General features: G+C 35.7%; 1 protein-coding gene across 1 annotated transcript; it reads left to right on the top strand.

Moving 5' to 3' along the window:
- Window positions 1–14,631: 14,631 nt before the first annotated feature.
- LOC136781579 (putative leucine-rich repeat-containing protein DDB_G0290503) lies at window positions 14,632–17,301 on the top strand. The gene is made up of 11 exons (XM_066740471.1): window positions 14,632–14,659; window positions 14,734–14,857; window positions 14,909–14,963; window positions 15,008–15,145; window positions 15,227–15,496; window positions 15,636–15,887; window positions 15,973–16,089; window positions 16,186–16,426; window positions 16,473–16,561; window positions 16,631–16,856; window positions 16,916–17,301. Exons 1-11 carry the CDS (start codon window positions 14,632–14,634, stop codon window positions 17,299–17,301), a joined length of 1,926 nt encoding a protein of 641 aa, XP_066596568.1.
- The last annotated feature ends 8,403 nt before the right edge of the window (window positions 17,302–25,704 follow it).

Below are 25,704 nucleotides of genomic sequence, written 5' to 3' on the forward strand. Positions count from 1 at the left end.
ACGCAATAAAACAGGCAATGTGAGACGTGAGTAATGGTTCTAGGACGGTTCTAGGCAGCGTTGCCAAGTCCGCCATCTTGAATAGTACTACGCTCTATAGTAAGTGAATTTTGATATAAGGAATGCAGACTGCACAAAGTATAGTGCCAGCGGAAATACGTCAGTCGCCATCTTAAATGCAGAACGTAATATATCAAAAATTATATATATTATATTCACAGCCTGTCACCGTGAACGGCGTGAACGAAGACAAATGTTAGTATACTGAAAAATAAAGTGTAATAAAGAAACAAGGAGTAGTGACAGCTTTGATCTATCTGACAGCTGAAGTACTTATGGTATAAGTGAATGAATAAAATAAAAATGCTTTTCCTAAATTGATTTTTAAATTTTATAAAATGGTCAAATGTAGCCATTAATTAATTAGATTTGGTTATAAATACAAAAAATGCGTTTTATTATAACAAATGAGTTGAGGTAAAATAAACTCAATGTGTTTATATTAATCTGTTAACAAATGCACTTTTTTTATTTATTATTGAGTCCAATAAGTTAATGGTTATTAAAAAAAAATTCCTTGTAATGAAAAAAAAATCAAAAAATTTTAAACTTCACCAAAACTCGAACCCGAGGCCACCGCATGACAAACGGCAACCTTACCGCCTGCGCTACAGCTCTCGCTTGCTACACCAAGAGCAAAACAGCCTTTTAAAGACTGAATACAATTCTTTCATTAACTCGTCATAAATTATCAAGAATTGGCTGTAATAATAAATACATTTATATACACAGCATTATTGCACTAAATTTATTATACTTTTAATTTGAAGCATACATTTTGCGTGCAGATACAATAGTTTAAGGGTAACCATTCAGTACTCTAAATACATTAAGCTGTTCATATGCTCCATTGTCATAAATTAATTAAATAATATTATAATATATGTTACACGTGTAATGGTATAATTTATGATAGATGAGCATATGAATAGTTTAATGTATTTAGAGTACTGAATGGTTACCCTTAAATTATCATATCTTCATACAAAATGTATGCTTCAAATTAAAAACAATAAATTTGGAACAATAATGCTATGTAGATAAATGTATTTATTATTACAGCCAATTCTTGATCGTTTATGACGAGTTAATGAAAGAATTGTATTCAGTCTTTAAAAGGCTGTTTTACTCTTGGTACATCAAGTGAGCGCTGTAGCGCAGGCGGTAAGGTTGCCGTTTGTCATGCGGTGGGCTCGGTTTCGAGTCTTGGTGAAGTTTAAAATATTTTCATTTTTTTTTTTCATTACAAGGATTTTTTTTTTTAATAACCATTAACTTATTGGACTGAATAATAAATAAAAAATGCATTTATTAACAGATTAATATAAAAACATTGAGTTTATTTTACCTCAACTCATTTGTTATAATAAAATGCATTTTTTGTATTTATTACCAAATCTAATTAATTAATGGCTACATTTGACCATTTTATCAAAATTAAAAATCAATTTAGGAAAAGCATTTTTATTTGCTTTGAGTTTTTAGGTAAACGCAGCACCACTTCACACGGATGACACGTAAAAATGTCACGGTTAGCGGTAGTCGCTCTTCTTCTAAAGCCAATGTTGCCTGAAGTCCAAATCACACCTATGCTCTCCAGGCATAGTTGTGCTTGTACCGCTTCCCTTTAAATTTTCTATACTGCTGCCGGCTAGCGCTTATCTTCATTTTTGTTGCTAAAAGCTTGATTCTGGCATCACTGCCGTGTGGAACTATTAGTTTGCTAATAAAAGCAGAGACTTAATTTTAAGAGATTGCAACATATAGTAATTAATATAGATACAATTGTAAAAAGAAAACAAAAATTTTATTTTACATATATTAACTTTAAATAAAATCCCACAAAGTACTGTAAAATATCTTACATGTTATATTATATATCTAATCTGTCAGCTTCTTTATTTTAATATTCATCTCAATTATCACAGTTTGATCCTCAGCGATGACACAGTAACCACATTATGGTGAATCTATTATTTGTTTTTAATGTTCGATCCACATAGCTTCATCCTCAACAGTGATACAGTAAACACACGTACATTACTATAATTTAATCTGAAACAAAAGCCCACAAAGTACTATAAAACATCTTACATTTTATATTATATATCTAATTTGTCAGCTTCTTTATTTATTATTGTATTTACCCAGTTTCTTCACTCGTTTATTTTATTATACGTCTCAATTAACATAGTTTGAATCTCAACGATGACACAATAACCACATTATGTTTAGTCTATTCCTTTATTTTAATTTTGAAAATCCGCATAGCTCCATCCTCAGCACAGTGACATAGTAAACACATTACTATAATTTAAACTGAAATAAAATCCCACAAAGTACCACAAAATATTTATATCTTACATTTTATATTATAAAATTTATTGTTATACTTATTTAAAATTTTCAGTCCTTTATATACTTTTAAAAATTATTTTTATGTACATTTTACAAATTTCGTTACTTTATTTATTCACTTATACCATCAGTATATCAGCTGTCAGTAAGATTAAAACTGTCACTTTATTTCTTTATATTACTTTATAACTTGTGGTATGTATGTACGATACAATAATACTAACATTTGTCTTGGCTCACGGACCATGCATTATGTATTTTGAAATTAGTAATTCGAAATATCTATATTGCGGTCCCTCTACAGTCTCTACCCTCTAACGTATTTCCGCCGACCAGTAGTATCAGCAGCGACTATAGCGTAGTACCCAAAATAGTACTACGCTATAGGATATGTCGCTTTTGGGTACTACGGTAGTACCGAAAGTACCACACTTGGTAACCTTGATGAGCAATCTCCCGTTTCATATCTGAGTCAAGTAACACAAAAATTCCTATTTCGGTTGGTATTAAATACACCAATATTACCAACTTCCCTAGAACCTTAACGAATTTTATCGTTATCCTACAAATATGAGTTGCACCGACTATTGTCGGAAAGCTAAAGTTACAGAATCGCTCATTCGTTAGCGCAAGCGATAACTGTCGGTAGTTAGCGATACCGACAGCTGTCGTTAAGGGGTTTGACCCACTTGAGGCCAAAAACATTTACAATATAATAGTTGTAACGTCCAAATTAGTTTTAATACATTTATATATATATATACATATATTTTAACGGGTTATTTTATGACCATCGATGAATCGGAGATCACACTGGAGACAGCGGATTGGTTTTTAGAGGAATTTCTGTATATCTTATTTTTCCAACCTTTTCTTTCAAATTAACAATTAATAACTTTCCTACTTCGCCAACTCGATACTAATCGCAGCCAGACGCAAAATCAGCAGATCTCACGCTACTGGCTTGAGCCATCCTATCTCCTCTCCGCTACACCCTGTGTGCGTTTTCAAATCCATCCGCCGCTTGATCTCCAGTGCGGTACCGCGGGGACATATGGTTCCCTTTTCCTCCTCCGAACCATCTGGGCCACCTAGTATATTTCGCTACCATAGGAATAAGAAACTTATGCATCAGCGCATCCGGCCTCGCGATGGCTTGGCATCGCGTTAACAGATAGCCACGTGTAAATTGTTTAACAATTTTATTTGTGGGAACAATTAACCGTTTGACAGCAATGTCGTGTAATTACTTCCTAAAGGATAAATGTTTTCCCCTTCTTGCAGAGGTCTATATTTTTTCTTTCTTTTTAAGGAATTAAATCAATACACTGGCTAATGTTACTGCGAAACCCTACCTTGAAATTATTTTTTATTATTATTCATTAAAAATTGCGTCTTTGAATAAATAAACGATTGTATACCGAAAGTGCAAGCTCAACATCCTTGCTCTTCTTCTCTAGCGCATCAGCTCAGGCGGTCGTGCCTTCTGATTGGTCAGAGGTGGCATCTCACTCCCCTCTCGACTAATTATTTAAGCTGGGAGCGAGTGGACGCGAGCGGCTTTTGATATAGATTCGTTACTTAATTAGGTCGTTTTTTCCAATCGTCATAAATTTTTTTGTCTTAGAGAGCGAGGTTGAGTTCGTGATTTTGTGTCATTCAGATATCTCGTGTTTTAATTGTCACGTGAATTAATTTGTGTAATTCAATTGATTAAAGTTTTTTTTATTACTCATACTTAATCTGGTGTTCACGTTAACGACCACATACACACACACATATCCTCGCCAATCCAAGGACTCCCTACGGCGATCACGTCCGTAGTCTACTGAGCAGTCGACAAGAGAGGTCCCTTTCTACCTTTATATTTTGTTGTTGTTTGGGTTCATTACAATACTCACGAATAGGTAAGGTGTTGTATTATATTTGTTATATTTTTCTTCTCTCTTCATTTTTGTGCGCCCAGAGTTCATCATTTACCCATAACGCCTTACGTGAAGGCTAGATACGCTACCAGTAACAGTCAAAATAACGATTATGCTACTCTGGACGTTACAAAAATTGGTGGCAGCGGTGGGATACTCTCTCTTCTCTGTTCTCTGTTAATATTTACTAATTGCCGAACGAAATTTTGACGGCGCGTAACTACCGCCTTCTTACCAATTTTTCTCATTATTATTACTATTTATTTATTTGTGTGAACATTATTAAGTTCGGCCGAAATGAATAACGAACCTCCAGCTCCTCTCAGTGATAGATTAAGCGCACGTTTAAATTCTCTGCAAGAAAGGCGTGACGCCTTGGATACCGCTGACCGCCGGGACCGCGAAAACAATCGTTCCAACGTCTCGTCGCGGTCGTCTTCTCCAATCCCGCGGATTCCAACACCCGAGCCGCTTGCTGCCGCTCTCTCAAACGCGCAAGAGCAAATGTTTACCTTAGACACTCTCGCTAAATTTCAAGTTTTAATAGACAGTTTGATCACGTCGCAGGAACGACTACGTCATGATATGGAACAATCACGTCAGCAGAATCGTCGTGACTTGATTGAAATGCGTCAATCGTTACTCGCCAGCCTTACGCCACTAAGAAATCCTCAACTACCGTCCTGTTCTAGCCTCCCGACGCCAGCGTCGCGAGCGGGCCCTTCTACCCCACGGCGTTGTAACTTTCAAGAACCGGCGGAACCACAAGATTATCGGTCAAGGATGAAAATATCCGATGTCCTAAACCAAATTCCACCCTATGACGGAACAAACCTTAGTGTTTTCGAATTCGGGAGGAAGTGCATGCGCGTGCGCGAGATGATAGCACCAGAACTAGAATTTAACCTCGCCATGGCAATCGTCGGTAAATTACAAGGCTTGGCGGCTAGAGCTGTCGAAGACAGAATTGTAAACGACATCCCGAGCTTATTGGATTGGCTAAAATGTGCATTCGCACCGAATAAGGAAGCTAATGAGTACCGCGGCGAATTGGGGAATATTAAATGGCGTAAATCTGAACACCTTATAGAATTCATTTCGCGAATTAGGGACATTTGCAACGGTATAGAGGACGCGGTAAAAACCGACGGGTTTCCACGCATCGACCAGGATTTCAAGGACAGCTTGGACAAGGAGGCTGTTAAGGGCCTGTTAAACGGATTCCCGGAAGAATTTGTCACGCGTATGAAGATCGAAGGGTTCCATAACTTCGAAGGAGCTTGTCAATTGGCGTTGCGGTTAGAAAAAGCTTATTCACGAAAAGACCCAGATTGGAGGAAAACCCCCGATTCAAAGCCTACGTGCAATCTTTGCAAGAGAAGGGGGCACACCTCTAGCGACTGCTGGAACAAAAACCAGCGCGGACATAGTAACACGAATAATTCTAGTCAACCCGAACATAACAGTTCGGCAAGCCCGCCGCCTCAACCTTCGGTTCCAAGTAACCGCCCCTCTAACGTCGCTTCGGATGAACGTACTCTTTCGGGCCAACACTCAGGAAACGGCAACGGAAGAAACAATAACTCCCAGCCGCAAAATTCTAACGCCCCAACGTGTCGATATTGCAAAAATCCCGGACACACCATCGAACAGTGTTTCAAGTTAAAAAATCGTCAAAGAACTTCGGGAAACGAAACATCGGGCCAGCCTACCCAGGCCGCGAGCCGGTCCAACTTACCCAGCGGCCAACCTCGCCCTGCCGTAGCTATGATCAACCAAGTGGACCAAGCAGGTCCGTCGACGTCCCACGACATGTGCGACAATTAACCTTGCCTTCCTTCGAAAAATCTCCTACGATCCGGGTGAAAGGAGTATCGGAAACCTCCCCCCTGGAATTTCTCGTGGACACAGGGGCTGAGCCTAATTTGATCAAGGAGAGGTTCGTTGTCGATAAATCGACCGTAAACTTCGAGAACGTTGTCCAGCTTCGCGGTATCTCTTCCAGCCTCGTGAGCACTCTCGGCACAGTATGCCTTCCCTTTCTAGGAAACCCCGTGGTTTTCCATATAATTTCAGACCTCACGCTGATTGACCAGGATGGACTAATCGGCGCGGAGTTTTTTCGACAATATCGTGCAAAAATAGACTTCGAGTTAAATTGCCTCTTCTTCAACGATGTTTTTATTCCCTTCGTCACGAGGGAAGTTATACGAGTGCCACCACGCACCGTTCTGCCTATTAAGGCTCCTATTTTAAATCCTAATGTGGCAACGGGTTTTGTCCCACGTCACTCTTGCGCCTCAAGCGTTTTCTATGGTGAAACAATCACCGACAATATAAAAGGGTACGCCTACATACCTCTTGTTAACTCGTCTGAAGAAGAATATATGCACGACCTCTCGCCAATAGAATTAGAACCTTTCGAGACCAGGGAGGAATACTCTGACGAACTCACAACCTTGTTTAAAGATTTGAGAATCAACCCGAGTAGGGAAGACTACACCGATGAAGTTGCAACCTTGATAAGGAGTTTGAATATCGACACGAACAAGGAAGAGCTAAAATCGCGTCTCGATCGCATATGGGCCATACTGCCAACGGATCATATGGGCCCATTAGAAGAAGCCTCTGCCAGGCGGATAGTTGATTTAAACCAGGATCGCTTCATTACAGAAAATGATCTGATACCGCGCACCCATATAATGCACCACGACATTCGGACAGACAGTCACGCACCGCTTCACGTGAAACAATACCGTTACCCGCCCGTACATCGAGAAGAAATCAAACGTCAGGTAAACGAATTGCTAAAAAACGACATCATTCAGCCTTCACTGTCCCCATTTAATTCGCCACTTTGGATAGTGCCTAAAAAACCTGACGCGGAAGGAAATAAACGATGGCGGTTAGTCATTGATTTCCGTAAACTCAACGAACAAACTATCGGTGACGCGTATCCTCTACCAAATATTTCGGAAATTCTGGATCAACTGGGCGGAGCCAAATATTTCTCCACTTTCGACTTAGCTTCCGGGTTCCACCAGATTCCTATGAACCCAGAAGACGCCCATAAGACGGCTTTCACCACCCCAAATGGACATTACGAGTTCACACGAATGCCATTCGGACTTAAAAACGCGCCCGCGACCTTCCAACGCTTAATGGATCACGTGCTATCCGGTCTACAAGGTACGGACGCCTTTGTGTATCTCGACGATATAGTTATTCACGCCCGCTCGATAGAAGAGCACGAAATTAAATTCGAACGACTAATGAAACGTCTTCGGGCCGCGAACCTAATGCTACAGACCGATAAATGCCAAATCTTGCGTACCGAGGTAACGTATTTGGGGCATGTAATCGGCGCCGACGGCGTAAAAACGAACCCGAAGACCATTGAGGCGGTGAGACTTTTCCCGACCCCTAAAGAGGTTAAAAATGTTAGACAATTCTTGGGATTAGCCGGTTATTATAGGCGCTTTATTAAAAATTTTTCCAGTATTAGCAAACCTCTCACTGAATTATTAAGGAAGAATACGCCATTTGTCTGGGGAGAAAAACAAGCGAGAGCTTTCGAAGAGCTCAAAACCATCCTTTGCTCCGATTTAATTCTTCAGTACCCTGACTTTAATAAACCGTTCAACGTGACGACCGACGCTTCGGGTTACGCGATAGGCGGTGTACTCAGCCAAGGACCTGTAGGCAAGGACTTACCGGTCGCATTCACCTCGCGTCTTTTAAACAAAGCCGAGCTGAATTATTCCACGATAGAAAAGGAATGCCTTGCTATCGTTTACAGTGTCATGCACTTCCGACCCTATTTGTACGGGCATAGGTTTAACCTCATTACGGATCATCAACCGCTTAAGTGGTTACATAACGTTAAGGATCCGTTGTCACGCCTTTGGAAATTCCGCATAAAGCTCATGGAGTTCGACTATGAGATTGTATATAAGCCGGGCACAATGAATTTAAACGCCGACGCGTTATCACGCAACCCGCCAATACTAGCTCTCACAAAGCGAACTTCAGACGAACTTTCAGATAGCGAGTCAACCTTTCATATGAATCTAAGGAAACGTAGGAAAATTATACCTAAACGCATTACGCCTGCTCCCACGATCAACCCACCACCCATCCCTTTAGCTCCCCCAATCATCCCCTCTAACCCTCCACCCCTTTCTTCTACTCCCCTTAATCCAGAAGCCTCAAATTTCGTTCCAATAGCAGGACCGTCGCATCTAAATGATGATGCCGTTACTCCTACGCAACCTACTGGCTCTCACGAACTCTTCGAACTTATCGAAGATTCGGTAGATGTGCCCATGAATCTTGAAGGTGACGAACCGGAGTCTGATCTGGATTCCGAAGACACGCTATCTGTCGTTGAAGAACCCGAGAACCTAATGAGCCCCGGGCGCGAATCATGGCTACGAATTGTCGAAATCCGCGACTCATTGCTTAGTAGCGCGGACAATCATGTTATCCTGACCACTCTCAACAATCAACCGCTTGACGCCGGCGCGAGACAATACCAGTGCGACGGGTTGCTTCCCGACTTCCCCGATGCCGTTCTGGGTCGTTGCAAGGTTAAAACCGTGAAAGGGAAAAAGCTAATCGTTATGTACGTCAAGGAAACTCAAAATTATCCACTCGACATTGACATACTACACGAAGGTTTTATTTCGTTGACAGACGTGATAAACGAATTACAGTTAAGGTCATTTAGCATCGCTAAGACCACCGACATTCCCGAATTAACCTGGGAACACTTGTTGTTTACCATTAAAGCACTCTTCGCAGAGCACGACATCCTAATAACCGTGTGCGCAATGAAGACTGTAATTCCGCCGGAAAGTCAACGTGAAGCATTGATCATGGATACTCATAGATCATTCCTCAGCGGTCACAAGGGTGTCACCAAAATCTATCACCGACTGCGGCATGATTACCACTGGCCTAGAATGAAGGCTCAGATTCAAAATGTAATTGGTTCATGCACTGACTGTCAATTGAGGAAATTGGTAAGGAGGAAAACGCGTCAACCAATGGTACTAACGGATACTCCTGGATCCAGCATGGAAAAGATCTCCCTTGATCTTATGGGCCCACTCCCGCCTACTTCCTCCCATAACGAGTACATTTTAGTTATCCAAGACCTACTCAGTAAGTTTCTCGTTTTGGTACCACTAACCAGCATGACTTCGGTTAGTATAGCCAACGCTTTTACTAACAGATTCCTTAGTGTTTTTGGCGCGCCTAAATGTATCCTCACGGATCGAGGACCTAACTTCCTGAGTCCTCTCATAAAAGGGTTACTAAAAAAGTACAACATTTTGCAAGCAACCACCACGGCATACCATCCTCAATCGAATGGTTCTAATGAAAGATCTCATGCTAGTATAATCGATTACCTCAAAACCTTCCTATTAAATAATAGGAATTGGGATAAATTGCTGCCACTAGTGGCGTTATCTTATAACAGCTCTGTCCACGAGGGCACTAAATGTACCCCCTTCGAACTAGTTTTCGGCAGATTTGCCAGAAACCATGTTAGAGATCCGGACTTAGAAACCATTCGCGACGATACGTACTATAACTATTTAGCCGGGTTGTTCGATCGAATAAAGGAAGTCGAAGAAACTGCCAAAGAGAACTTAGAGCGCGCCAAACTAAAGAATAAAGAGTATTATGATAAAAGAATTAATGTAATAGACTTCCAGATAGGGGACCAGGTTTATTTGTTAAAAGAACCTACAAAGGGAAAATTTGATAATCAATATGTGGGTCCTTTTCCTATTCTGGAGGTTTACGACAACGAAAATGTTAGGATTAAAACCAGCGAATCTAGGACCAAGGTTGTCCATAAGAATAAATTGAAACTAGCTAAACTGTAAGTGAAACGCATGCTTCACAGATATGGCGTTACATCTCCACCTCCTCCTTCTTTTTGTCATTCATCATACTCGAGCAGAAGCACTCATCGGCTACGACTGCAACAGCACGCTCCTCAACGTCACGACGTTTTCAACCAAGCCGCCTCTGCCCTGCAACACGAACGTCGAGACTGTCACCTCCAGTGAAGTGAAGATACAACTCCTTCAGCTTTCGGACTATGAAACAACCCCGGTCAAACAGTGCAAGATCGAAATTGATAGAACAATCTATCGATGCGGAATGCACTCACACGTTTCCGTTGTTCTAAACGGTCGAGCTGAATACCTGAAGGAAATCACACGTCGCGCTTGCGACCTCCTTCACTCTTCCGGCGATCTCGTCTTGCGAGACGGGATAATTTTCTCAGGCATTCGTCAAAACAGCACTGTAACACGTAGTGTGGTCCTGGCCGGCAGCCTGGGCATGGATGGTACTTGTGCAGGGACACAATACACTGACGAATTTGGCACATGGAATAAGGTCGCTGTTCAAGCAATTGTCCGCATAACTGTCAAAGATTACTTCTCGAACGTAAACCTCAGACAGAACAAAATTATTCTCAACAGCGGAGTATCTTGCTCCTTAAAGGAGGAATTCTATATTGACAACGACGGCAGCCACACCTTCTAGGATGTTTTCCCATCACACACCTGCGATTTCAGGCCATAGGTAAATCTGTACCAAGGCCCAGCCATAAAACTCAGGGATTCCTTAACTTCTAACCATCCGGAAATTTATACAGTAACTTCTAAAGACATAACCTTCGCCTTGACCAAAATCCAAGCTAAGGTCATTTGTGGATATACACTCTACACCACGGAACACCCGAAGTTGCTCATCCATGAAGTTACCACCACACCCATTGGGGCTCGTCAGGATATCTCCGATAAAAATATTGACCTTTTTGCATACGTAAACACCAAGGTGTTATACTTGGAAAAACATATTAAAACTCAGTTAGTGTCTTTGTACCAAGACATTATCAACCAGCGCTGCGAACTGGAATTCCAGGACCTGGACACGGCCCTGAGCATAGCAAGAGACCACCCGAACGAATTCGCGTACAGAATCATGGACAGTCCGGGTTATTTGGGGGCACTTACCGGAGAAAGCATTCATGTTTACAAATGCATTCCAGTCCCAGTGACTATCCGGCATAGCAAAGAATGTTTCGAGGAACTGCCCATCACACTACACAACCAGTCTTATTTCCTCACTCCGCACAACCATCTAATAGTCAAAAGGGGGACTCAAAAAGACTGCAACCCTCTCTTGCCGACACAATTTGAACTCTACGGCAAATGGATCAACATCCCAGGAACCATCCAACAACCAGACACACCAATCAGACTGGACCCGAACTCTAACGGTAAATGGGCCTACACGGATGCAAGTTCCCTAGCCACCAGCGGGATTTATTCCACGAACGATTTGGACAAACTGACAGAACACCTTTTCTTCCCAAATCAAAAGGAAACTCTATTACACGAAATTGCGCGCGGAGCGATTGGCAAACCATTGACTTCGGGATCTCTCCGACCTGATGATTTGTTCAATGAAGAATCCATCAAACGTTTAGCTAAATCAACAGCCGAAAGATTATGGAGTGGCTTTACTTCCTTCGGAGAAATTAGTTCCGGGATCATCGGGATTCTCATTATTATTGGGGCGATCAAATACCTCGTCAGCACCATCGTCAGAGGCTACACCCTACATTCGCTTTACGGCTGCGGTCTGCACATTTTCGCCTCCTTGTGGAGCGCGATTACCCACCTCCTCATCTTCTTATCAGAACGCAGACCCAATGGAAACCCGAGCGCAAACGTCTATGCGTTGAGAAATCACGATAACATCTACGCTACAATAGCCAATCGCCGAAGGATCGACGCTGACCAAATTACGGTGTAATTCGGTCTTCTGTAAGAGGGGGGGTGTAACGTCCAAATTAGTTTTAATACATTTATATATATATATATACATATATTTTAACGGGTTATTTTATGACCATCGATGAATCGGAGATCACACTGGAGACAGCGGATTGGTTTTTAGAGGAATTTCTGTATATCTTATTTTTCCAACCTTTTCTTTCAAATTAACAATTAATAACTTTCCTACTTCGCCAACTCGATACTAATCGCAGCCAGACGCAAAATCAGCAGATCTCACGCTACTGGCTTGAGCCATCCTATCTCCTCTCCGCTACACCCTGTGTGCGTTTTCAAATCCATCCGCCGCTTGATCTCCAGTGCGGTACCGCGGGGACATATGGTTCCCTTTTCCTCCTCCGAACCATCTGGGCCACCTAGTATATTTCGCTACCATAGGAATAAGAAACTTATGCATCAGCGCATCCGGCCTCGCGATGGCTTGGCATCGCGTTAACAGATAGCCACGTGTAAATTGTTTAACAATTTTATTTGTGGGAACAATTAACCGTTTGACAGCAATGTCGTGTAATTACTTCCTAAAGGATAAATGTTTTCCCCTTCTTGCAGAGGTCTATATTTTTTCTTTCTTTTTAAGGAATTAAATCAATACACTGGCTAATGTTACTGCGAAACCCTACCTTGAAATTATTTTTTATTATTATTCATTAAAAATTGCGTCTTTGAATAAATAAACGATTGTATACCGAAAGTGCAAGCTCAACATCCTTGCTCTTCTTCTCTAGCGCATCAGCTCAGGCGGTCGTGCCTTCTGATTGGTCAGAGGTGGCATCTCACTCCCCTCTCGACTAATTATTTAAGCTGGGAGCGAGTGGACGCGAGCGGCTTTTGATATAGATTCGTTACTTAATTAGGTCGTTTTTTCCAATCGTCATAAATTTTTTTGTCTTAGAGAGCGAGGTTGAGTTCGTGATTTTGTGTCATTCAGATATCTCGTGTTTTAATTGTCACGCGAATTAATTTGTGTAATTCAATTGATTAAAGTTTTTTTTATTACTCATACTTAATCTGGTGTTCACGTTAACGACCACATACTCACACACACACATATCCTCGCCAATCCAAGGACTCCCTACGGCGATCACGTCCGTAGTCTACTGAGCAGTCGACAAGAGAGGTCCCTTTCTACCTTTATATTTTGTTGTTGTTTGGGTTCATTACAATACTCACGAATAGGTAAGGTGTTGTATTATATTTGTTATATTTTTCTTCTCTCTTCATTTTTGTGCGCCCAGAGTTCATCATTTACCCATAACGCCTTACGTGAAGGCTAGATACGCTACCAGTAACAGTCAAAATAACGATTATGCTACTCTGGACGTTACATAGTTGATGTGGTATATATTATTTATTACGAGCATTGTGAGTTTTAGGTGGAATGCGTGCAAGGAAAAGCAAAGGTTTGTTAAAGTTATTCGTCGGATAAATTTTATATTAGTACCGTTGAACCTCTAGCGACATCTATCTCGGTCGTTGTTAAGTTATAACAATATTATTAGTTTTCCTTTCAATAAAAAACTCAGTGAAATATCAAATATCAGCTAAATGATTCGGTTTAGTACAATTTGTATTAACTTCAATTTTTTGTAACTCCGTCGCTTAACTAAGGTTGAACTGAGAGTTTTCTTAAAAAGGAAAGGTACGTTTTTTCGGTAGGATTCGGTAGGTTACCGACAGTACTGACATTACAAGCGACAATCATCGCTGACTCTGAGTTACAGAATCGCACTTAGCGATTTCTGTCGGTAACTGGACTTAACGATACCGAAAGTTGTCGCTAAGAGTTACAGAATTCTACTACTGGTCCAGTCGATCCAGTGAATGGTACAACGAAAAACAAGCAATATAAGCTATAAAGCTAGAATAAGAGACAAAAAGTATAAAAGATGAGTACAAAGCAAAAACTTTTTACGTATGTTAAGTTTGAAGATGGGATGAAAGCCATCATTGATACAGAAAGCATAGCTTACTTTGATCGCGAAAATATTCAGTTTAATAAAAAATATCAAATAAAGTATCATGATGGCTATTTTTATTCTGGGGTATTAGGAAAAATACAGCAAAAAGCTATTTTAGAAGGTAACCATTTTTTTTATATTTTCATTACATACATAAGTATTAATTCCATTTATTTGTAATCTGATTTATGTTTCAATATTTTCCTGAATAGACAGTGAAGAGGCTGTTGAATTAAGAATCATGTCAAAGAGAGTAGAATTCCCACCAATAAATTTATGTATTTCAACTACAGAAATAGGAACAGAATCTGATAATGCATCATTTACTGAAAACATGGAGATATGACAAAATAATAATTAACGTGTTTCCTATAATGTTTCTGATTTGTAGTTATAGTATTTCTTTATTGGAGAAGTTTTTTACAAAGTAATACATAAGATAACATGATTACAAGGCCACAATTCATATATTGTAGAACTTAATTTTCAATTCCATGTTTTAAGTGAAACAAGACTTTCATAAATCATATCATCTTAACTTTCAAGGTCTATGCTATATGTATTGTAACTCGGATATATCACTTTATATTGATTTCCCCCTTATTTATATAATATATGCAGCCAGTATTTATAAAATCAATGCATCTCAAATTGGCAAGGCAATGTTAATGTTTGTGTACTATTTATCGTAATGTATTTAATTTAATCAAAATTTACTTAGATGCACTTTACCATTGCCTTTGGACTTGGTTAATTTTAAGATTTTGATACTGATGGTCAAATATTCGTTGATTTAAGAAATATTTACATTGAATTATAGGAGCTAAATGACTTGAAAAGCAGGGTTCTTATCAAAGTACAAAAAATGGATAAAAGCGAATCTCTAAGTGTCACAAAGGAATTAAAAAACAAAGAAATAGGAAAGAAATCTAAAACAACAAATAGAATGGAAGTAGATGTAAACTATATCTAAAATTCTTTAGTAGTAGGAAAATGATGTAAAATTAAAGAAAATTATTATTTTTTAATACATGAAAAGGATAAAAATATTATTCATGAACCACAGCAAAAACTCACTGCTAATAATTTAAAAGAAAAGGAAATATCTATGAAAAATTTACCCACCATAATTAGCGATGAAATCCAATCCTCTAGCTGTAAAAAAATATATTTAAAAAAACAAATAAATGAAAAGATAGAAAATAAGGATCATTTTTCATTGAAACGAAAAACTTCTAAAAATAATATTCATAAAATAGAGTCAAGACTTACTACAAATTTAAAAGAAATGGATCCGTCAGTGACAAAGGTAAAAATTCTAAAATTTATCATTTCTGTTATGTATAAAATGGTATTTTAAAACTTTTTTAACATGTAAGCTTGTCTTCAATTGTGTGTATATATCTTTTTGTAAACATATTACTATATTTAATTTATTTTGCTTGAAGTTTCTAGCTAATTGTGATCGTAAGGGGAACACTAGTAAAAGTTATTCATTAACTAAACCTAATAAACTACGTAATGATAACCAATCCTCTAAGTCAGAAAGCAATGTATTTCAAGAGAAAGAAAGAGATGAAGCTAAAGAAAACATGATACCTTCTTTTGTGATGTCTAAAACGGATAAAAATATGCTTTATAAATCTAAGCAAAAACTTACTACTAATAATTTAACAGAATGTGAAACACCAATGAGAAAGGTAAAAGTGACCAAATAATGGTGTATATATTATTATTTACAGAGTTGTATTTTATCATTTTTATATAATTTTTTTATTTATGAAGTCTTTATCTGAGTATGATTACAAGAGGAATTCAAAGGAAAGTGATTCATTAAAAAACAGTTCTATAATTCGAAAAGAAAAGGAAAATAACGAAAAGATAGAGGTCATGGGTAAAACAGTAAGGATATTTTACAATCATTTATATTTCAAGATTACAATATTTTTGTTTTAAATAAAAGAATGATAAATATATTTCCTTTGTATTACTTTTAAGGTTAAGAAATTGGAATTAAAATGTAAAGGGCTACTTTCAGAAAACATAAGTTTGAAAAGGCATATGAATAAGAAAGATTTAATGACTCAAGAATTATCTAATATAAACATTCAGCTGCAGAATAAAATCATTGATGAGTATCCTAAAATTAATGAACTTAACCAAAATATTCAGACTACAGTTTTGAGCAATTTTGATCAGCTTATGTATAAGTATTTCTGCATGCAAAACGTCATTTTTTGTAATTCATTGTAATAATCAATTTTTTATAATGCATGAAGCTTTAGTATCAGAACAAATTAAAAATAATCCTATGATCACTTTGAAAAGAATTGGAGAACTTCCTGTTGGTTACAGGAATTCTAAGACTAATGAGGTGAGTAATAATTTTTGGTATTACCCATCTAATAAACTTTCTATATTTTTAATTTATATGTTTACACAGATATACCTTGGTTACGGGGTAAACTTACCTGTAAACCAATATGATACAATTTGTGTGATATCAAAAACTATTGGCCAATTCGTTAAAAATGTTGCAATAGCATTATTTGGAATTCAAACTTTAAAAGAAAATTCTGTAACTGATGCCATATCTAATAGAAACAAAAATAAAAAAGGAGAAACTCCTAGACCTGCATTAGATCCCAAACTTTTACAAGCATTAAGAGGTTCGTATATAAAAAATTGGTTGTATTATTCATCTAATATAATCGTTTATTTGTTACAGGTATTGTTAAATATTATGTTATGTCGGAGAAAGGATTATGCGAAGTTTCAGCTGATTATGAGGTACAACAAGTTGGAACTCACTTAGCTCATAAAATATATGAGCTTAATAACCCACGAAAGAGGAAATCCATTAATACTAAATTGCCAAATATTTGTAGCGGTTCTAGTAAACCATACACTTCAAACGAAGTAAATAATAATGAGTGTAATAATGGCGACAAAATTATAGACGATAGAATGACGTGGTACAGTACTCCTTCAAATGAAAGAGATGAAGTCTCTGCTAAAAGCTTATCCCAGAGGGACAGTAGCCTTAATAATGAAAGCCTGAATTTATCATTGACGCAGTTCTTGGAAACAGATCAAACAGACTCTGATACATAAATAAGTATATACTCAAAATATATCATGTTATATTATTTTTGCATTAAAATTTCACCTTACTTAAGAAATAAATAATGTTCTTAAATGAGTTTATCTTAAAATTAGTTGTTACCTATACTTACTATATCCTAATACCCTATAATAGTAATAATTAACAGAATGTATAAACACGTGATACAGAAGGATGGAAAATCATCGAAAACAAGATAAGATTCTATTATAGAAAAATATAGCATCAGATATCTTATCTACATAAAATAGGATTAAAGAACCGATCGTCCATATAGATTAACATAAACGAAATGATTCAACAACAAAGAAAACTTATGTGAAATTACACAAGCCAGTTATGGAAATCACGAGTCAAAAACAAGATAAGATACGATATAAATACTTTCTATCATTACCTATACAATATTTTAAGCAGGGTACCGTACGTGTTACTTGATTCGGTCATGACAGGTAGATTTACATTGGAATCTTTAAAAAATTAGTGTCTCGAAATTTACTATAATTTACGACTAATGTAAAAATGAATCCAAAAGATATAATAGTCTTTTTCGCAGATAATATTTTTTACCGCTATTGGTAAGCTACAAGAAAACCGAAAATGACTACTGATGTGGAAAGTTCACTTCGAGCTGTTGCATGGAGTGTAAGCGTAAAGCAAACATGCTACAAATAGAATACTGTAAGACAAGCTTGGTTGAGACATAGAAACAATATGTTTCACAAATCGATCTTAATTACTGTGTAATCTACAAGCCAGCCATCGTGATAGTAGTAGATATTTTTATTGTGTGATTACTTTATCATATTGTGTCAAGAAACATATCATGGTCGATTCGTTAAAGAGAATAATGTATTTATGGCCATAAAGAATAGTAGTCGTATGTTCCTTTTTTGAGATAATTTTTAAGAACGTCAAATGTGTATTTGATGTCAATTTTGCAAATTCTTGAACCTTCTAGGATAATATCCAGGCCAGAGTATTATGATGGGTTTAAGAGACATAGCGGGGTTTCAGAACAGGTAAAGTCTGGAACCATACTGTATGAATCCATGGGAAATATTTCGCAAGTAAAATTCACACTTTATTATCGTACATTCAGCACCAGTATTAGTAAAGAGATTATTATACACACTTTTTGTCGTGTAATGCTTTGTTATATCAACTACGCTTACTTCCATATAGCGTATACCAGTAATAAATGACCTACCAACTCTTTTTCGATGTCATCGTATGCGGGACAATTTTAAGTGCACTATTTTCAAGTGTTGTTAATAAAAAATATGTTGAATGCTTCAATATTGAAGATAGCAGCAATATCTTCTGATAATATTACAAGAAATATAGTCTAGAAAAATCAAATCTAGAGAAGAATGATTTATTTCGCTCAAAGCCCTTTTAAGAAAAAAAGAAAAGAAGAGCATAATGCTATACAAGTAACCAATAAATGGATTGGAAGCTGCTCTAAAAATTTAAGACTAACGGATTTAACTCGAAACATGATGAACGTTTTGAATAGTATTAGATGATTTTAGTAGGGCGAGTACTGGAATACTGCCACATACTGGGGCATCTTATCTAACCTTCAATGTCAAGCTAAGCATATCCGTCTCCTACTAGTATAAAAAATGAATCTATACTGAATGACACTGGTTGACCATTTTTTAAATTATTTTTCATGTGTTTTCCAGTCAGAAACTCTGAGTAAATGTGCATGTTCACTAACGGACGCCACAATAATGATCAGTGGCTCAAAACGCAAAGATTGCTGAATACTGTTGTAATAAAAATTCAACATGTATGATTTGACAGCCTCAAGTAGTTGCTATTGCACTGGTTGCAGCACATTCTTTACATAGCTCTTTTTTGCTGAAAACCTTCGAAATGTTAGTTTATCGATTCCACAAATATAAAAGAAATTGTAGCCGTATTCTATTTGCAATCTATTTTTCCCGTCTGTTTATTTTTGTAGCTAATACGCCAGCATTTTGTAGTCGTTTGCAGAATAGTGTTAAATATATATAAGAGAGGTGTCGTATACAGGCAAACAAAACTGCTTAAGGTTTTGTGCAAAATAAAATATTAAAATCATAAAGCCATTATCTCTGTCGCATCTGCGTTTGCAGCTCTCAATTAGGAACAATATAAGGATTAACAAATATGAAAAGCTTAATTACGTCCGACTTTTGTTATTAGGTGATATCTATAGACGGATGTATGGTAAAGAATTATGATATATTGAGCTGCCAAAAGCGTAATTTATGGCTGCCATTTAGACGTTTTACATAAACTAATCTCCATATTACATTCCTAAGCTTATCTACAATTGTATATATTTTGAATTCCGTGTGGAAGTAACAGTGGAAACTTCATAGATTTAAATGTAATTCAATACAGAGAGAAACTCAATATAAGGTATTATAGGTATAAGGTTACAATTACATTTACGGTTTTTTTGACGAAATTTGTACCCTAACCCTAACCTACTCTGCTTCGCTCCGGCAGTTTCGAAGGTTTCAGTTGATTTTGTTATTTACATTTACGTGGAAAAAACCATTACATTTAAAACTTGACATCATAAAATCGAGGGTTAATCGGATATAACTTCGTGAAGGAGAAAAATATACATTACGTCCAACTTAAATAAAGTGCATAATTTGTATTATTCGGTTTTCGTTTGTAAGACGAAAAATACTTCTTAAGCTTATCTGCCTTTTTGTTACCGTAACTTAAGTGTATTATGAAAGAAAAACTTCCTATGATTTTGAGTGAAGATCTGTAAGATGTTCTATAAATAAAACACTTATCACATTTTGAAATGAATTATACGGGCCTTTTAAATTTAAAAAGTTACGATTATTATCTTGCTACTTATAATTAGTATGTACGAGACCAGATCACTCAAATTTACCATATGAATTTAAAATAAGACTATTAATAATGTAGATTGTTCAAGATTAAATGAAAATAAGAGAAAATTATTAAAACTCCATGACAATAATAACAGATATCAATTTTCTAGCAGTATTTAGAAAATATGTCCTACACACAACTATTCTATATTCCAGGGCGCGGAATTATTTGCACATTTCAGCTATTTACTATAGTCACTAATAGGGATCTCCTATTAGTGACTATAGTAAAAAACTGAAATGTGCAGAAATTACCGAGCCCTACTGCATTCGATACGGAAGACTATCTGGCCATAGAGTTTTTATATCAGAAGTCGGTGGGCAATTATTTTACAGATTATAAAGAAATTGTTGAATAACGGCTAATAGTTGTTTTACAATGCAGATTCCAAGGTCAGATTTTTCTCTGTCGGAAAAAATGGTTGGAATCTGCATCAATTTTTCAACATTCAACCAGTATTGACATAATATCTTTCTGTAAACAATAAAAAAAGGTTCAATATTAACCTACGCAAAATTTTCGGATCACATTTCCAATACTATATTTACCATCCGAAAGGATCTTACACCGTAACGAAATGAACAAAAAGGCGTACGGATATTCTACCATCACAAATTTTCTTTAAAATTAGACTAAGTGTTGATATATGAATATTTCGCTATTAAGTTAATGTAAAACAGTTGTATAATGTAAGTGCTTTTGTTTATATTAACTAGAAAGTAACTTCAATTAATATTATGGATTTATTATAATTTGAAACAAAATTTCTTGTTTATTGTTTTCTTCATTAGTACCTGTATCCATAAATGAATAGCATATAGTTACATATATAGTTGCTTTCTTTAGTACGTACTGTTTAAAATGCCATTTACTAAATCTGTAAACAATGATTACTTTAGAGACTTTATACATACATATTGATTTTGAAGATAATATAGCATAGTTATTGATTATTTTGAGGATATATATTTGTATTGATTAAGTTAATTTTGTAAGGTTATCAGTTAATTGCTTGAAGAATTTTTAAAAATAATTCATAAAAATGTACCACGTGAAAATAGCAGAATGACGCTAAAAACCCTTACACATTTTCTACATTTCAACAATTTCTCTATTGATTATTAAACTAAATTTAAATGAAAATATAGAACAAAATTGTTGATATAATAACTTTTATACATAATAAGTTTATATAGCTTTAAGAATTAAATAAAAAATTATAAAGTAGTTAAACCTTAGATCGCAGTAACTTCTGCTGATTATTAAACCAGCTTTTTATTACACATGCAGTACGCATTTTTAAGCATGGAGGTGAGTTTATCAGTTCCTGAATTTCTTTGTTTGATGGACACTTAAAAGAGTTTAAATATGCTGCAAATTTATTTAGTACTACATCTTTCTCTTCTTTTGCCCATCGTTTCCTTTCCACGATTCGTCGATTTCTTGTTGTCACTGTAATGAAAACAAATCACAATTAAGGAATTAATACTTATCTAATTCTCAAACGAACTGATTAAAAGGAAATTGAGTGAAATTATAATCAAACTTCTATAATAATAATTTTTGAACTTTTAATTTGTAATATGTTAACTAAGATATGAAAAGAATATTTATATAAATTGTTAATAATCATCGACGTGCTTTAAATACATGACAATTTAACACTTTTATTTAATCTATATGCTCAGAAATATTATAACAATAATACTGACTATTTTTAAGTTTGCTTTTTTTACTGGTTTTCTTAGGAATATCTCCAACATCAGAAGTATCTAAAACAAGTGATAAAGAGATTAATATAATGCATTAATAATCTAATATTGTATTTGCTACTTAATTATAAGTATTTAGCTTCTATATTGTATAATCTAAATTATTATTTTTATATATAAATAAAATAATTCTAAATTAACTTTACTTTGTGTACCTTCATCGCTTATTTTACTTTCGTCTGCAGTTGCATCTGTACTATTTTTAGTACTATTACAAAAATTGGACTTAACATTATTATTAATTTCTGGTTCGTCATCGCTTGTATCTTCATGATCTACGCCAATTGCAGCATCCAAATATTTAGTTATATGTAAAATGTCATTTTCTTTTTGAAATAACCTATAATACTGCTTATGAATGTTTTCTTTATGTCCCATAAAATTAGCAAGCTCCGAAACTTCATGTTCCGTAATTTTTAACTTATGGCTGTTAGTAGCAATATGTTTTCTCAACAAGGTTCCCCGCAACCTCTCTGGATAAAGAGCTCCACATTCAGATGCAAATTTACGTATAAGGTCACATGCTTTCAGATGCTTAAATCTCTGTTTATAATAACCACTTATTCCGAAGACAAATGGATTTTTTGGATGAACATTCGCTTGGTCACGGTACTCGATAAAAAGTTTTATGCACTTCAAAAGTTTAGAATATAATAATACAGAAACAGTACGACCCAGTTTGCCTCGAATTTGAAAACGTACATATTGAGAGGCTACCTTCTTAGCATTTGCAACAAGTGTCTTAAAAAGGTCAGGATCGGTCTTTTCACTAAAATCTACATAATTATGAAAATCTTCTAATTTTATTCGTTGAGCTTCCCCTGCGCGTCTTCTATTATACATTTGCATAGAAATTAATGTATTTTCTCCTAAAGTCATCCACATTTCATAATTAAATTCTTTCAACAAACAATTGTATGCGTTATTCCTATTGTTATTAACATAATTGTAAAGCATCGTGATATCGTCTAAAGTGGGTGCAACTTCTAGTTTTTGTCGTGCAAAATGAGTTCTTGTTTCAGCGGCGGTTTTATTAATGGAGCATCCGTAATCTTCCTTCCGAAGCGACAGAAAATCTAAAACCATTGCCTTTGTAGCCGCATCTTGATTTTAATGCATTGAGACAGCACAATTCACTAACTTCTTTTAGTAAAGTGCCTAATTGAAAAGCGGTTGAAGCTGCGCCAAATTTTGAGTGTCAAAATCGTACCGTGCCACTTCATAAACCGCTTTAAGACAGTCGTCATAATATTTTGGTTGGAATAAAGAGGCGAAATGGGTTATTTCTTTATTTAACCCTTTCAAAGCCTGCAGAAACCGTCCTAATGTCCGTAATCTATTTCGAATCATATCGTGCTGATGCTGTGGTTTATATTTCATACAAAGCTTGTTTCCATACCTAATAATTAACTCATCATGTTTAATAAGACGTTTAATTGAATCTTCACGCATAATAGGGAGAACTACTTTCTTTAATGTCTGAGAAGCTATCTCACTATTTCTACCTAGAATTATTCGTCCCATTACTGTAGAAGCTCGACTCTTTGAATACTTTAACTTTATACATTTACGTGCATGATTCTGAAATGTATTTTTAGAAAAAAATCAGTGGCATTTAACACAAACTATGTATTCATTAGCCTCTTTCGGACATTTAAAGTTTGGTCTTCTCGTTACGTGTAATTTCACTGTATTAATCATTTTATTTGTATTATATTCAAATTCGCCTTTACGTCGCAGCGTTTCGATAATTTGTTTTCTTTCTAAACATCCTTTAGGTAATGTAGCGAATTTCATAACTTCTTCTTTATCTCGATGCACAATTTCTAAGTGTCTAGCTATTTTTGTTAGAAGGTTGTTACAGTAGATACAATCTTATCTTTTTACACCCATTTTAAAGTGTTCGACTACAAGCTCATCGTCATTGCAGCCGGAAGCTCCTTCTTTATTTGCAGTAGACGATAAGTTGAGATTAATTGTTTCATTTTGTAAACTTTTGCTGCTTTCTTGGAATTCTTCGTCATGGCTCTCGTAATCGTCGTCATTACTCGATATATCTGATGGTAAATAACAAACATCAGAGTCATACTTCTCTGGAGTATTTTCTTTATTACTTCCTTTTTCTTCAGCCACTATTACAAATTTATCTAAATTTAGGAATTTTCTAAAACTAACTATATGTATATTATTTCTACTAATTATACTTCAATGAACAAACCTTCTAAATCATCTAATTTTTCAGTAAAATTTTCCACTATATACGTTTTATTAAAAGATATTTGATTGTCTGTCAAAGCAGAAATATCTTCAATATTCAATGACAAATGATTTAATTCTGTGTTGTTATTATCAGCAGCTGTAATTAAAATTGGTTGTTCAATTAAAGAAAATGCATTACATATTAATAAATTACATAAATTGGTTTGTACAATGTATCAATACTTTCGTAGTTCTGGAAAACTGTAAACAGAAGGTGAAAACAAGAGTAAAAAATTATAGAACCATAAATAAATTCACGCGCGCGCGGATAATTAATGATTATTGCATGACCGAAAATTTCTAAAATTCATTAAATAATATGCTTTTCCGGTGCATTGAATAGTCCATCATTAAATAAAAATTAATAAAAGTTAACTTTGATGGAGCTTTGCGGAATTTCAAACCCTTGTTCGCGCACTGCGGACTATGTTCATCTACAGCTGTCAAGATTGACATTAGAAATAGTGAAATTTCAAAGCAGACAAAGACGATACAGAGTTGGCTAAACCTTACTAGAAGAAAATAAAGTGCCAGCAATATTTTATTTTGTAATTCAAAAAAACGGGCTTATTATTACAGTAAAGACAATTCAGTCACAACTAAAGCAGCAAGCGCGATTGAATAAGATAATTTACAAAATTTATCTGCCTCGTTGAACCAGAGTCTCGCTAAGCGTGGAAATTAAAAAACCTAAAATCTAATTACTGTATGTAAAATAAAATAATTTCTGCTCCGTATCTAAAATTATCGTCTTAAGGGGATCCACGACCGACGAGAAATTTAATTCAAGCTTATCTCCGACAATAATAAAAATATGAACTTTTTAATAGAGGTTGAATTTACTCGTTTAACAGTGCTTAAAAGCGCTACAGGCTCAGAATTTCATTAAAATATTTTTTTTATGAAAATTATAAACAATAGTATTTTTGAAAATATTAGTGATATTGAAAAAGGGAACTGTAGCACCTTCAAGAAAAGTTCTATGAGTAATTTAAAACCAGAAAGAAGTAAATACGTTCAAACATGTTGAAGATTCGTTTGAAAAACTAATGCAGCTATTTAAATATAAAATTTGCCGGTTTTACTGACCGAGAGAATCGTCATGCGTTAGAAAAAGACACGTATATAAGTTCTTTCGCTTTTATAGGACTATAAATATATTTATAGCCCTACTAAAGCGGAAGAACTTATATACGTGTATTTGTCTAACGAGTGACGATTCTTCTCTGTCAGTAAAACCGGCAATTTTTATATTGGAAGAGTTGTATTATTTTTTCAAAATAATCTTCGACATTTTTTGACGTATTTACTTCTTTCTGATTTTAAATTACTCATAGAACTTTTCTTGAAGGTGCTAAAGTTCTCTTTTTTCAATATCACTAATATTTTCAAAAATACTATTGTTTATAATTTTCATAAAAAAAAATTATTTTAATGAAATTCTGAGCC

The sequence above is a fragment of the Prorops nasuta genome, unplaced genomic scaffold, assembly GCF_024137725.1.
Source record: "Prorops nasuta isolate Cenicafe-Biocafe unplaced genomic scaffold, Cenicafe_Pnas_1.2 PNAS00023, whole genome shotgun sequence".
In the NCBI taxonomy this organism is placed as follows: Eukaryota; Metazoa; Arthropoda; class Insecta; order Hymenoptera; family Bethylidae; genus Prorops; species Prorops nasuta.

Excerpts from the sequence above, each read along its gene's own strand:
- LOC136781579 (XM_066740471.1), top strand. The coding sequence starts at position 14,632 with ATGATTACAAGGCCACAATTCATATATT. Across the intron at positions 14,858-14,908 it reads ATTGGCAAGGCAATGTTAAT|ATGCACTTTACCATTGCCTT; the intron begins GTTTGTGTACTA and ends AAATTTACTTAG. Across the intron at positions 15,888-15,972 it reads GTGAAACACCAATGAGAAAG|TCTTTATCTGAGTATGATTA; the intron begins GTAAAAGTGACC and ends TTATTTATGAAG.